Source organism: Theobroma cacao, chromosome 9, assembly GCF_000208745.1.
Source record: "Theobroma cacao cultivar B97-61/B2 chromosome 9, Criollo_cocoa_genome_V2, whole genome shotgun sequence".
NCBI classification, from domain to species: Eukaryota; Viridiplantae; Streptophyta; class Magnoliopsida; order Malvales; family Malvaceae; genus Theobroma; species Theobroma cacao.
In genome coordinates, this window is record NC_030858.1 from 23080315 (window position 1) to 23096555 (window position 16241).

General features: G+C 32.5%; 2 protein-coding genes across 2 annotated transcripts; one reads left to right on the forward strand and one right to left on the reverse strand.

Annotated features, from left to right (window-relative positions):
* LOC18589576 lies at positions 5195–7725 on the forward strand. The gene is made up of 2 exons (XM_018128305.1): positions 5195–5504; positions 5711–7725. The coding sequence occupies exon 2, from the start codon at positions 5717–5719 to the stop codon at positions 7385–7387; it is 1671 nt and encodes a 556-aa protein (XP_017983794.1). The 5' UTR covers positions 5195–5504; positions 5711–5716; the 3' UTR covers positions 7388–7725.
* LOC18589577 (cytokinin riboside 5'-monophosphate phosphoribohydrolase LOG8) lies at positions 10092–14760 on the reverse strand. The gene is made up of 7 exons (XM_007014610.2): positions 14565–14760; positions 14324–14421; positions 13925–13955; positions 13753–13852; positions 13567–13637; positions 11093–11236; positions 10092–10362 (listed from the first exon to the last, which is right to left on the reverse strand). The coding sequence occupies exons 1-7, from the start codon at positions 14658–14660 to the stop codon at positions 10285–10287; spliced, it is 618 nt and encodes a 205-aa protein (XP_007014672.1). The 5' UTR covers positions 14661–14760; the 3' UTR covers positions 10092–10284.

Genomic DNA, 16241 nt, shown 5'->3' on the forward strand with positions numbered 1-16241 from the left:
CATCGACGGGAATTCGAGGACGAATTCTATTTAAGTGGGGGAGATTGAAATACCCTATACTTTGATATGGTGATAAATAAAGTTGATCGAATACAAATTAAGGTCAATTAAAATGTTTAAAAGTGATAAAAGATGAAAGGAGTAGTTTAGGATAAAATATTCCGCAAATGAGAAAATAACAATACAATAATAATAATTTTATCGGAGGAGAATTTGTGAGATAAAAGGCGATTCGAAAGTCAAGTGAGGCATAATAAGGTATTTTGGATACCAAGGAGACAAGATAAAATTTTTAAAATAAAATAATAATTTATTAATGAAATAATATTAAAATATTAATATTTAACCTGATGTCGAAATCAGTCATGAAGAAAGATCATATGGTTGATCCAAGTGGGGGAGAAGATGACAAGCCCGACTCTATAAAAATATTTGTCATGACATACATGTGATGGATAGCATGTTTGCATGCTAGAAAAGTCTCGAAAAATTTACAAAAGTCGGTATTATACCTAGAAGTACAACAAAGTTGATTTAAGCCTTGAACTAGATCAAATAGAGAATTTACAATGAAATTAAGAATTTTAAAGTCCTAGAATGGTTTAATATGGTGATTCAGAGTTCGATGATCAATTTGGAGTCAAACTGAAATTTTCGCTATCTAGGGACAAAATGATCATTTGCCACTTGGGGACAAAATGAAAATTTTAGAAAAAACTTTTTTGGCCCCATTTGACTCATTGGAGTATAATTTGACTTATTGGAGTATGATTTGAGGTTTAGAAGTAAAAAATTTTAATTCTGGTATAATTCAGAGTATAGGGGCAAAATCGTAATTTTTTCATCCCGAGGGCAAATCGGTAAATTTTTCTCCCCAACACTTGTCAAGACTAAGGGATTTTAATTGTGGTAGGATTGGATAAATTCCAGAATATTTTTGGTGGAAAATTAAGAAGAAAAAGTCAAAAAGTTAAAAAATTGGACCAATAAGTATGTGACACATGGCATGCTTGATTATTTTATTATTTTCTATAGAAATCAGCCCATGAAATCCCCAATTCTCTCACCATATTCGGCCTAGGCAACCAGCAACAAGAACAAAGGAAGAACAAAAGGAAAAACAAGAAAACCTAGGTGAAAATTTAAAGAAAAAGTGAAGAAATCAATGAAACAAGCTAGGTAAGTTAGAATTTCTTTAATTCTCCTTGATACCTAGCTTACCCATACTTTTGTTCTTGATTTCCATGATTGAATATTGAGTTATCATGATGAATTCAATTCTGAAAAATGGGTATGGAAGAGGAATTGTTGTTGGAATAATTTGATTTTAGACTCTGTTAGTGTTTTTAGTTAGTTTAGCATATTTAGGAACAAAACAACAAGAAAAGAATTTATTTTCCTCTGTTACCATTTTTGGCCAAATTTTGTAGGGGAATATTGGCTACTGATCTTGATGTTTATTTGAGGAATTATGATGAATAATGATGAATTATGAGCCTAGAAAAATAATGGGAATTTTCGAAGCAAAAATATGAATTTTTACCCACTAGGGGTATTTTTCATAATTTGCTACCGAGACTGATAAATTGAATCTCATTCAGGTCACTAAGGTAATTTAAGTATAATTGGAGTGTAGAAAGTGAGAAAAATTGATTTGGAGTTAAATTAGAGATAATAGGCCCAATTAGGTCAGCATTGCATTTAAGCGGTAGTCGGATAAGTTGTATATCATATCATGCATATATACCGAGCTTGAATTGATTTTATAATGGTCAAGCATTGATGTGGTGAATTATGTATTGTACATTGTAGATAGGTGGTGAGCAAAGTACACTGGTAAAAGTACAGAGATTGTGCTTGGAGACTGAGATTAGGAGTACATCGACTCCTAGAACTGTGAGTGAACTTATTATCGTCTTAATTATCTAGAGTAGTTTTATACAATTGTGTGATTTTATGGAAAATGAGTTTAAATGGTAAATTGCTATGTTTTAGGAGAAATTACGATTTTATAAAATGATTTTATAAATTTTCTGAAAAAATCGAATACTGGTTTTGAAAATAGAGTAATTGGAGACTGCCTGCCTGTGTTGTAAATTTATGGTTTTAAATTTAATGGCTTATGACAATATATGAGCATGATTGGCTAAATTGATTTTGGTGTTAGAATTATTTGTACTGAGTATTCAGCCTTGAGAGGCTAGGTTGCGATAAATTGTCATGTCATGCTAGAATGAATTTTATTGATTGGTGGAGTATATATTAATTATTCACTACAGAGGGGGTTCCGTGGACCAGCCTATTAGAGGGGCACGGTAAACTCCATTATATTCTTACCTCGAACGGAGAGGCGCGTAGGTATCTCCTAGGGTAAAGCTTAGGGTTCACTTCACACCAAACCACCACGTGAAGGGGAACTCAACCAACGCCAAGGAACGGCTGTATTTTTCTCAAACTGAAAATATATTTTAAGTGTATACAAAAATTTTAACAACTTTGGCGGACTCGATTGGATGCCCTGCGCAAGGTATCACTGAGTATAAGTTTTGGCACGAGCCAAAGTTTTAAGAAATTCATAAGCCAAGTTGATTACTCAATTTATATGGATTGATTTTATTTGGTTGAAATGAGTTGAAAGGTAATGAAATTACAATATGATAACTTACTTCAATTGTCTCCATTTACTCGACTTTAGATAGTTTAGATGGTATCTATTTACTCACTAGGATTTTATAATCTCACCATCCTTATTTCCTCATATTTCAGGCTTGGGGAATTCCATAGTTAATTGACTTTGACAAGGACCTTCATTTGGACTCGAATCGGTAAAAGCTGTAGGTTTTCAGCTTCCGATGCATTTTGGTTAGATGTGGGCCCACGTGTCACTGTAAAAGAAATTTTATGCTTTGGTTATTTGCTTTATAGTATATATGAATATAATTAACTTTTACGCTATAAGAATTATGTACTGATAGTTTTATGAAAATTATTTTATAAGAAAATAATTTATTTTATTGAATATTTTTATTATATTCAAATGGTCAAATTTTCATTTCAAATGAACGTTTTAGATACTTAATTTGTTTTTAAATCATTAAATATATATTTTCTGCTTATCTACTACATTTTTAGCAAGTTTCGAGATTTTCGACAAAAATGACGAAAATGCCGCAGTGAGCTAGAAAACAATATGTTATGTTCTAATTTGGAAATGATTTGTAATCCTTCGAATTTTGATATTTGATAACCATTGCTCACCGAGGAAGTGCGAAAGCTAATACGAGAGTCTTGCGAGGTTTCGATCGACATTCGAGGTGAAGAATGTTTGTCGAGGCCTCGCGACGGTTGTCACGGGCTCAATGGGGAGTTTCAGGTCGTGACATTTTTAATAAGGTTAGGGTTCGGGTACCTCGAAATTAACAGGTACCTTACCCGTTGACATCCCTATCAAAGGCTGTGAATGCTTAAAAGACACAAGAAAAAATGTACATGGAACAAAAAACATACGAGGCCCCAATAAGTTTTTTTACAATTCAAATTACATAAATATGTTGTTCTTTCATCTATGAATGTTAAGTAAATTGATTTCGTGGATACAAAATATAATCAATTAATGAATTTTGTTGTATAATACTTTTGCATACTTAATAATCTCAAAGCCTTTACTTAATTTGTGCATCCCCGTGTTCTAATAAAGTCTTCCGAGAAAATCTATAACATAAGTAAAAGGAAACCCCAAAAGGGCTTCCACACTTGGCCACGTTTATGGCTTCTTCTATTGACATGTGGTTAATTTTAAATAGTTGATTTAGTGCGTGTTTGGCCTAATTTTTTTTCAGCTTATCTACCTCTTAAAAGCAAAAGACAAGCCAAACATGATTTTGTGAAAAGCTCTTAAAAAAAAGTAGCTTTTTTTTAAAAAAACAAAATTTTTAGAAAAAGAGCTTAAGAAAAAGCTCCAAATAGGAGCTTTTTTTTTCTCTTCTTTTAAAAAATATAAAAGAATTTTTATTTTTGTTTCAAAAATATCCTCATTTATTAAAAATAATTACAATATTACTCTTTCAAAAGAAAAAAGAAATACCTTCTATGATAATTTTAATAAAAATTATAATTTATAAAAAAAATTTATGAAAAGAAATTTACCAAACAACTTTAGCTTAATTTTAAAAGCTATTATTTTTTGTAAGAGCTTCATAATATTTTTTAAGTTAGAAAAAAGTCAGGCCAAACAGGCTCTTAAAAAGAATTTTAAGATGGTTTTTGTGGGGCCGATTGCATTAGGATTGTTAATAGGGGATTTTTTCTCTTTAGCTTTAGAAGCAGTTTTTCCCACATTAAGTGATGGTGTTTTGGTTTACAGGGAATTGAAGCTAACAATGCTTCGATGTATTAAGAAATATATATTTTTATAAAATATAATATAAAAATAAATTTTTTTGGTGGATTTCATCCAAATTTGATGTAAAACAAATTTTTAATTTTTAATGAGACATGATAAGAATCACGAGGTAGATTAGTTTTAAATAATTTTAAAAGCATGAGATAAAAAAGTATTAATTAAAATTAAAGATCATTAAGAATATTTCATCATTACAACTAAAAAAAATTTAACAAGTATAATTAATATTCATTTTATTTTGACTTTTAAAAAATATTCATTTTATTTTAATAATTTTATTGTATCAATTATGTAGCTTATCAATAATTATTTTTAAAATATTATATTTTCTCAATATGAATTTGATTTCACTATTAGAATCATGTAATTAACAAAATATGATTATATCAACATTAGCATATATTAAGATCTATAAGATCAAATGTTTTCAAAAAAAATTATTTAAATAAAAAATTTTACCTAATAAGAGAAGATAAAATATTTTAAAAATTTTAAAATAATTATCTTTAAATTATCATTATAACTATTATTTATAGTATTTTTAAATTTCAAATTATTTCTCTTTAATTATTATTATTTTTATTTGTAATATTATGTAATTTTAAATTATTTTTAATAAAAAATTTGACACCCACGCGAAGCGGGGCACCACCCTAGTAGATTTAATTTTAGTAGCAAGCGAGTGAACAGGTGGGACGTCTAAATCCGTTGATGCTGACATGGCACCGCCGCTGTTCACTACAATTTTAGAGTGAAAGTGAAGTGTAAACAACTCACCCTGCCCTGCCCAGCCCTGCCCTGCCTTGCCTTTCATTCAGCGCCTCTTCTTTGCTTCTAGCCAAAGCCTTTGGCAAAGCGAACAAACCCACACCAAACTCAGAATAAGTTTTGTAGTATTACTTACTATTCTGTTTTCACATTTCTTTTTAGTTTATCGCAAAATCAACTCTCCGGATCTCCTTTCTCTTTCTCTCTCGTCGCTTCCATTCCTCTCTCATTTTCTCTGTCGTCAAAGCGCTGCTTTTCTTGTTCAAATCCAGGATCTGGTTACTTCTATAGCTTGTTGGTTTCCAGAAAAATAGAGCCCATTTAACATTCACATGTAAGTGTTATCCAAATCTTGAGCTCTTTCCTTTCTATCTTTCATTTCTATACTGTCATCAAGATCTGATTAGTTGTTGCTGTTGGATTTTCGAAAATAAACAAAACCCATGAAGCAATCAGATTAGTTTTTTCATTTTCTATTATTAAAGTTGGTTCATCTGGAGATCTGATTAGTTTTTGCGTTTGGGTTTTCATATAAAACAGAAACCCATGAAGGAATCAGAGTTCAGCACTGAGCCAATTGGACAAAATCTGATAAAACTTATCAGCAACCTGTGTTTCTCAGTTTTTGTTTTCTCAGTGCTAATATTTACGGTTATCGCGATCACCTATCAACCACCAGATCCATGGCTGGAGTCAGCTCCAGCCTTAACCAAACTCTTCACTCAAACCGAAAATGCCACTTTCAAGAATGACAACTCCATCCTCAAAACCGGTGAGGATTTACTTGCTGTGCCAGCTCCCGCCGTGCCCCCTGCTTTGGCAGTCAATCCCATCACTGAAACCGTGATCGAGAAGTCTGAAGAGAAAATCTCGAATATGAGCTTAAAATCAGATTGTGAGGAGGTAAAGGTTGTGAATTGTTCGGATCCACGCGTTTTACTCGCGGTCGAGAAGTTTAATTTGAAAACTTTCAAGTTTATCGTGTTTCTGGAGTATCAAACTCCGGTCATTGGGTCGAAACCGGATGAGTGTGATGTGGCTTGGAGGTTTAGGAACAAGAAAGAAAAGTCGTGGAGAAAGTATAGGGACTTTAGAAGGTTCAGGTTTGGGATTGCGGAGAATTGTACCTATAAAGTGGTGCATGCAAATGGCTGGCATTCGGGCATTAACGCTCGGAGGCCTAGGAATAGACCTAACACCACAAGGAGTGGTGGGAATCCCAAGCTAGCACCACTGATACGTGATGAAGAGATAAATGATACTATTCCAACTCTGGGTTCGGAAATGAACTTTAGAAAGGGGAAGTATTTGTATTATGCACGGGGAGGGGACTACTGCAAGGGAATGAATCATTATTTGTGGAGTTTCCTCTGTGGTTTAGGAGAGGCTATGTACTTGAATAGGACATTTGTGATGGATTTGAGCATATGTTTGTCGGCAACTTACAATCCAAGCAATAAGGATGAGGAGGGAAAAGATTTTAGGTTTTATTTTGATTTTGAGCATCTTAAGGAGGTGGCTTCCATCGTTGAGGAGAGTGAATTCTTGAGAGATTGGAAGAAATGGGATAGAGGCCATAAAAGAAAAGTGCCAGTCAAGAAGGTAACAACATATAAAGTCACACCAATGCAACTTAAGAAAGATAAGAGCACAATCCTTTGGAGGCAGTTTGATGCTCCAGAGCCTGAAAACTATTGGTACAGGGTATGTGAGGGGCAAGCAGCTAAGTACGTTCAGAGGCCATGGCATGCTTTATGGAAATCAAAAAGATTGATGAATATAGTGACTGAAATCAGTGGACAAATGGACTGGGATTTTGATGCTGTGCATGTGGTTCGAGGGGAAAAAGCACAGAATAAAGAGCTGTGGCCACATTTGGATTCTGATACATCTCCTGATGCTCTTCTCATGAAGCTTAAAGAAATAATTCAGCCTTGGAGGAATCTGTACATAGCAACAAATGAGCCATTCTATAATTACTTTGATAAATTGAGGTCTCAGTACAAGGTCCATTTGCTCGATGATTACAAGGAATTATGGAGTAACACAAGTGAGTGGTACAATGAGACAGGGCTGTTGAATGGTGGAAAACCAGTTGAGTTTGATGGATACATGAGAGTTGCTGTGGATACTGAGGTACTTTACAGGTCGAAGACACGTGTAGAAACCTTTTATAATTTGACCAAAGATTGCAAGGATGGAATTAATACATGCTGAACAGGTCGGGAATTAGCCCTTCTGTTGTTTTTCTCAACTTTCATGTTATTTCTTAAACTTTCTTGATTCTGTTACAAAATGTAATTGTCGAGATTAGTTCAGGCTTGGTGTTTTTTTGTTATTTTATTATTGTTAATGTTGGCAATTTCTGTTCATTCTGAAAACCCTATATATCTAGTAGTGGTATATTCAACTTATAGTGGAGTTTATTCTGTCCTAATACTGTTGAATTTTTTCTTTTTCTCTTTTTGTAAATGAATATTATTCTTATCTCTTGTACCTTGTAAGGCAAGAGCGAAGGAAGTCTATATGCTTTAATGACCAATTCAAATTCATGAGATGTGATTCCAAGAATTTTTAGAACATAGGAGTTGTGTGCATCATCATGCCTTTCACTGTCTTCACTAGTTGTTGCATGAGACCCTTGAGTTTTTGTTGGCTTCTTGCTGCATTTTCCTTTGTCAGCAGGAATTTCTGCGAACAGTGATGAACCAATGTTATAATAGAACATCAACTTATTTTGCTTGGTGTTCACTGTTGGATGTTTTACTTGTCACTTGTATTAATGCCCCACAGTTGCATTCAAGCATGTGCACCAATGTATTTAGATGGAACAATTGGCTGCAGGGTCTAAATGCTGGTGTTGGACGGTAAGATTTCCATTTGGATGCTCCCAAATTTTGCAAAAGTTAAATCCCTTGACCTTTTATGATATTACATATCAAAAGACAAATCAAGCTACTTTATGTTGTCAACCAAGTACAACCAGAAACACCTTGATGTCTTCTGTCTATTTGGGAGTTGGGACTAGCAGTGCTTTCCAGAAGTTGTTATCAGCTGTCATCCTTACCCAAAGTTCTTGGGTTATATTTGATTTGTACTTGTCTATATTAGAAAAGAGTATATAGGGAAGGTAACTAGTACTTTTGCGATGCTATTGTTTAAAACTTGGGAGGACTTGGATCATATTTTGTCTAAAACTTTTATTACACAGAACTTGCGATGAAACATATTTTATTTATATAATTTACTTTATAAAAATTCGATATTCACTTTAATTTGTATTACAAACCTTGAATTGAGTTCAACTTGTTAGTCTAGCTGCTTAAGCTGGAGCTTTGCTTGAGTGTGATCGTGGAGTAAAGGATGAGCTGCATGAAAACCTCACTAGTGACATACCTCAGGATTGTAATGTGTTTTTAAGTAGTATTCACAATATTATGATTTGTGTATCGTTTTGTTCCTTTTGCAATGTTAATGGGCTGCGCCGACCTAACATTTTTCATGTGCACAACCTGTACTGTGGCAATAAGCAGGGCCTACGGGCTGCTGCTCAGCCTATTTAACATCTCTATGGACAACAATCCTATTGGCAACGCCATTGTACTTCATCCACATGTTGCATCCCTTATTCCTTATATTGCCTGCTATCTTGCATTTTTAGTCATAATTATCAAAACTGCTTGCTGTTAAAACCTCACTTTGATGGCATTATATAATTTCATATGAGTATAAATGGATTCACATTTTTCCATTAATATCATGGTTATATTTTTGAGAGATTATTACATAAATTCATTTTAACATGTCAATTATAGATATGACAAACCAAGATACATTACGTAATTGAAGTTCATATTTAAATAAATTACCAAACCAAAAATTTTTATTATGTATCTCATTTTAAATTGCCAGATTTAGGTAGGATTTAATTAGGTCTTAATCATTTGTAGCTGGTCGGTATGTATGGTTGAATTTCATACCTGACTCACACATATTAGCTAGCTTGGCTGACACTATTTGAAATCTGAAATATCTTATACTTTGACAAAGCGCAACAAACTTTGGGCCTTTAAATTTCGACCCAAATACTTCGAATGCCAACATTTCTTTTGAGAAAGTAGCAAAACAATATTATTGAGGATTTTCTCCCATTGTTTCTTGATGTTATGCTGTCATGCTCCTTCTTGTAAAAGTAGTTTTCTCAAAAATATATGGTTATCGAAGTTTGAATATTTGTTAAATGTTAACAATCATTTGTGGACCATTTTATGAAAAATTTGCTCTTCATTTTCAATTATGTTTCAAAGCTAGTGTTAGACAAATTTGATTTAAATTTGAAAATATTTCATGAACTTTAAATAAATTTTTATTTTTGCATTCAATAAGTTTTTTTATTTTTACTTTGTGCTAAATAAATCTTTATGATTAATGATTGATTAATTATTACTATTCAAAATACCTTTTGTCATCTTTATGACACTTGGCACTAACGTGGCATACTGACGTATTATAATAGATGATTGACATAACATGCTGATGTAATATAATGATATAATTATGTGATATTTTTCACTTTCTATATTAATGTCATATGGATATAAAATGACATGTGACATTTTAACTATTTGATTATTATTTAACTATTAGTTATAAATGTCTATTTGACTTAAACTAAAAATACAAAGATAAAATATAAAAACTTTTTTAGAATAATTCTGGAACTTTTTAAAAGCATTATATATAAAACTTTTATAATCTGAACATGTTCACCTTAAATCCGAAGATGACTCGAACCCAAAATGACCCAAACCTTAATAATTTTGAATAAGTAAACTAAATCCAACTAATCTGTCCGAACCCAATTGGATTTAAATTTTGAAAAATTAATCTAAATATCAAACTAAAATGATTTAAACCGAAAATGAGATGATGAATTTGAAATAATCCAAAATTAAAATTATTCAATTTCTTTAAAACCTGAGGTAATTTGACCCAACCTCGACCGTACAATTGCCAACTACTCAAGCACAGACACCTATGTAAAGATAATATTGCAAGTACGACAACGAAAAGAAAGTGTTTTTCCTCTTAAGATGCCCAAACGAAGCATACCGCTACCGATTCATATCATTAGTGCAGTGTTTGCCCCAGCTTTGACTTGGCGCCACTCGGTCTCGCTCGGGCACATACTCCTGCATCATGTGTTATGAAAATGATTGAAAACAGCGTTTGCAATATATGGGAAATTTCAAAGGAGATGTTTGCATGACAGCCTGTCGATATGTTGAATCCTCGTATGATATTAATCAAAGGTGTCCACCAATTTGACTGTTTCCATTCTTTAATTTATTTTATTTTTAATTAATTACCCTATAACCCTATTTAGTGTCGTTGTTCTAAATAGTAGGAAAAATATCAGAACCTACAAATTCCGAGTCGGATTAGGTGATTGTCAAACAATAAATATGTGTACATTGTCAATTGACTTTAGCTCAAGTGAGAAAAGTGAAGTGAGATTCGGGTAGAGAACCAAGGATCAAGTACCCATCGTACTCCTTCTTACGTTTTTTTTTATTATTATTATTTTTTAATGAGGGTAATTACAAATTGTACAAAAAAATTACATTCAGAATCAAATAACTTGCAATATTATATCAAATATATAATACATTTATGGAAGAAATAATAGACAAACTAAAACAAAAAATTGAACTAAACTGATCACATATATATATATATTATTAGCGCTTGTCACCTTATAAAAAATTTATAATATTTATTAATGAATTTTAATTCTGATGTCAAGACAAGAGATAACTCATTGATCAAGTGTGTGTGTGTGTGTGTAGAATGATGAATATAAAGGGTGGTGTGTATATTTTTACGATTGCTTTAGGGTTTTAAATAGTAGTAATAGAGTACCTCCATCTTCTGAATGAGGTCTTCAGCATTCTTTGCGGATATCACAATGTTCCTTGCACAAGGCTTGATAAATCCCTCTTCCACTCCTTTGTCAAACAACCCCAGCAAGCAATCATAATACCCATCAACGTTCAACAGACCTACCTGATGATCATTTTCAATTTAAGATTTGATGATGAGAAGAAATCCTGATTTTGATAAAGTACATGTAATTAAAGGATTTTCCTCTTTTTTTTTTTTTTTAAATGTAGATTTCTAAAGAGATGATAGGAAGCATAAGATTTGGAGCTTCTAAGATGTCACCAACGGGTCATCAACCAAGAAAGTCAATATTCTTTTTCATTTTAACTCGTTTTCTCAAAAAATAAAGAAAGTCTAATGTGCTTTTAATTTTCTTTAGGACCCATACAAATACAATGCACGAGATATGATTGCTGTCATGACACATGACCACAAACATTAAAACTATTTCCTACTAGCTAGATGCATTCCAGGGAAAAAAGTTTAGGGTCTATGCAAAGGCCTAACAATGGGTGTTGAGTCGATTTCATGGCCATCCCATCACTAAAATTAGATGGCTCTCAAGTTGGAGGGCCTCATGATTTAAGAAGTCCAACTGTTGATTGAAAGAGTTGGAAAGGGGATTAGATGTTTATGGTTTTCCAAATCAACGTGCTTACTTTACTACCAAGATCAGAACACATTGAAAGAATCTGCCAAATTAAGCCAATTCCTTTTCCACTTGTTTGGGACTGTGTAAACTTGGAACCCCAATGTATGTCTTCTAATGAATGTTAATCTGTCCCACTCTATGTAACTCGTCATATGATCCGATACTTGGTTTTGATAAGCATTAACCTTCAACATACATGAACTATCAAGGCCAAAAACAAAACACTCACTCAGACATGTGAATGAAGCAGCCTAATCAACTAAAGAGAAAATCATCATATGTACACTTGATCAAAATAATGGAATTACTACTTCTTGGAAAATTACGTACGAAATGTCTTTAAAGGATCTAGCAAATGTTCCAAATTAGGAGTACATGCATGATTGCTTATCATAAACAGCATGGTGCAACGATCGCTAATAATTGTTGTCAAATAGCTATAATCTCAATCTGCAATAGAAGAAAGCTAGCTCCATGGGAACAATCAATCCTACATAGCCACGTAGTGTTAAGTTTTTTAAGGGTGAATACTTCTGATAAACTAATTATACATATTTCATCAACCAAACTAATAATAATTATAATAAAAAATAATAATAAGAAGAAGAACTGCTAGTTAAATAATATGCAAGAAAAATGGCTAAGTAAAATTTTGTTTGCACAATGATATATAATGTTATGTTTAAAGGTATTATAAATTTTAAGATACTATATATGAGTGTTTTGGCCGTTAAGAGAACATTGCAATAACAATTTATTTAATATTTCAAATGTCGTGAAAAATTATTTCTTACAAATATCTCAATAATTAAAAATTTGAGATTTTAATTGAGAGATCTTGAATTTTAAATCTAAAATGAGAGAAATGAAATTTATAAGATTAGAGAACGTTATTTTTCATTGTGCCATCCAAATCACATATATATATATATAAAAAAAAAACAAACAATCAAGCTGAACGGTATAGTGAAAATTGAAAAGACTAAAAGAAATGATTTTAAGTAGATTATCATTGACTTCTTCCCTCCTAATAGTCATAGAGATGAAAAATATTAATAAATAAAAGATGTCCAGAGGCAGTTAGCTTGATGGGGATATTGCTAAATATTATACTATATTAACCAATTCTTTGATCTTCTCCTATGTCCTCAGTTGGAAGCAACTCTTTCTTAACTTTACACTCTAGATGCGAAGCAAAACATTGAGATATCTTAAGTAAATCATTAGACATCCATTTGGAAGAGTTGGATTTGAATTTTGAGGGGAAAAAAGTGGGTATATGAGATAGATGAAATGTATGTCGGCCAGCATATATATGTAATAACTGATCGTAAATCTTGATTTTGTGATTGAAGAAGTTGATATATCATTAGAATTTTAAGCGTGATATATAAAGTTTGAAAGCCTTTACATCAGTGGTGTTGTTCAATTCAAGTGGGCGAAGATATATGTATTCATTCCTCACAATGTGTTGATATCATATATATTCTTTTAATAAAATGAAAATAGAATTGTAAATCATATTCTAGGCCGCTCTCTTTTAGGAATTGATGCCATAGCTTAGATTTTATTATTATTAATATTGACATATCTATAGCTCTCTCAGTTCTCTACTTTTGTTTTGCTGTCTAGGGAACTTTTGAAGGTCTTAACTAGCCAGTATTGTACAATATTGGACATAGAGAAATGTTCTCGGGTCACTTTTATAGGATTGATCTTTACAATCTGGACATGCATAAAGAATAAGAAAAGAAGAAGAAAATTAATGGAGGAGAAGCTGAGATATTATATGTATACTTACAGGTTTGTGATGGATGCCTAGCTGAGACCAAGTTATCATCTCCAGCAACTCCTCCATTGTCCCATAGCCCCCTTAGTAAACAAAATTAAGATTCATAAACACTGTAGCAGTGACATTAAGGTAAAATCCTTACACTCGTGTGTACTTCAAATTGCGTGGGCTCTGGGTTCTGGCCGGGATGCTTACCAGGAAGTGCAATAAAAGCATCAGCTCGACGAGCCATCTCTGCTTTTCTTTCATGCATATCGGATACAACCAACACTTCTCCTACTGCATGGCCTGATATCTGAAATCAAAGCATCAGCATCCTAGAAGAGAGAGAATTGAGCGAGAGAGAGTGGGTGTGTTCATTTCATACCTCAACTGAGACAAGAGCTGTAGGGATTACTCTACAGCAAAATTAACCAAAAAAAGAACCATAAGATATTGGGATATTAATTATAAAATATGATGCATAGATGCGTACTAACAAGCTGCTTTCAAACAAGTTAGCGTGGTCCAGGTCTACCCAGAAATAAACAAAATTGATACAATGAACAAAAGATATGATTACTGCATGCTGATGAATCAGCCTGCTGCCAGTTTTCAAACGCTTGAAAACAACAGCAAAAGAAAGCGTTTGCGGTAGAAAGAGACTTGAAAGGAATACATAAAACCAATAAATCCAAAAAAACACATGGATTCGTAGGGAGTCTACTTTTGTTATATTCAACACTAAAAAACGCTGTAAGTTTATCCTTTCTCTTAGTCATCTTACCCAAGAACATGACGTCCACCGTCATAAACTGTTTGAGAAACCAAACCCATTAACCCAATACTCCCACCTCCATAGACCAAATCCATCTTCCTTTCGACCTGCAAAATTCCCATTGAAAGCAAATTAATTAACTCATCAGCTAGCTTTGTCTTTGCGCCTGAGCATGTGGTGGGCGTATGGATACATACAAGAGAGAAACGAGAAAAGAAGCAAAAAGAAAAGAGAAAGAGAGAACAAGAACCAGCTGTCTGCCAAGATCAAGAGCTGCATCACTGAATATCTTTCTGTTCCCTGAATTACTTCCACAAAAGACACAAACCCTTTTGAACTTACCCATAATTAACCTCTACTTCGCCTCCAAATTAAGGAACACTACAGAAAATATAATGTCAATAGCTATATATGCATATTTCGAAGTCTCCCTCAAAGAAGTCTCCACCTCAATGTATATGGTATAGTTTTTAAGGAAAGGCAATATGGTCAAATAATTAATCAAATGTTAATGTGTGTACTGTAGGGCTTTGCATGACACGTGAGAGATGATGTTCATAGCATGGCCCATACTTGAATGATCTATATTGATGCGAGTTCAATTTTGAGTCAAAGGAGATTCTCCCATCCTTTTACAAATAATATATCTATGTTTGGTGGGTGCACCAATAAGTTATGACTGTTCCCATTTCTTGGAGAGAATGAGGGATTCATCTCCTCCATCTCTTTGCAAAATCGAATTAGGAGTCTGTGTGTTTGGTGGCCGCTAGCTACTTGTTTATCAAAAGTCACCTCTAGGCTCTAACCCCTCCTGCATTAGATATTATATATACAACTTTTTGTCTTCTGGCTCCCATGGCTGAACCTAATAGGAATACAATAGTAGAAATAAGTAAATGGAAGGCCAATGGCAAGAACAAATTTTTCCTTGATTGATGAACCATAATCATTAGAGACAAACCCATCCCATGTATTAAAATACTTTCATTTCTTATATTTTTTATAAATAATAAATAATAAAAAAAAGTAAATATCAATTAAATAAAATGGTTAAATGAGAAGGACTATGATTGTATAAGACACAAAATTCTGTAAATTTTAGCATTTTCTCATTGTTGGTATATACATTTAAATGATACCAACCTTTATCACCCATGATGTAATCATGATGGCCAAGGCCCAAAGGGGTCATAACATTAAAATGGATTCAAGCGTGCATTAAGGATGATGATGATGCGGGGGCCACATCAAGCCCACCATTGATAAATGGAAAGATTTTCATGCTTTATCATGTTTGCTTGAATGATCATGCCAATTGCCATTGGTATCTATACACTTAAAATATTGAGAACCCAATATGAACTTGATATATTATTATTATTATTATTTTATATAACAAAACATTTCTTTCTGGTGGGTTAACTCTGTTTTTTTTATTATAAACTTTTAAAATGTGTGTGCCCCCAAGTGTGACAAATTTGCTTTCTAATATTTGAATATGGCAAGAACTCAATTTTTTTCACATATATAAATTGATTTTATATATATATATATATATATATATATATATATATATATTTCAATCAACTCATATATAATTAATACATTTCAAGACAAATTAGTATAGACAAAAACTAACCGCCTTGTTAAGATAGGAGGAGTATTCAATATTATATGAAGTAGTAGTAACCAACAGTACCCAAGCTCCAATCCAAATTTGAATAAATAGCAAAAAGTTCCCTTTGACAATTCTAAAAGACATAATATCTTAAAATTTTTTTGAATTGTTTAACAAAAATTAAATAAACTCTTATTCTTTTATTGTGTTCAATCAAGCTCTTATGATTTTCTTTTGAATTAAATAAACTCTTATTCTTTTGTTGTGTTCAATCAAGCTCTTATACTTTTCTTTTGAATTAAATAAACT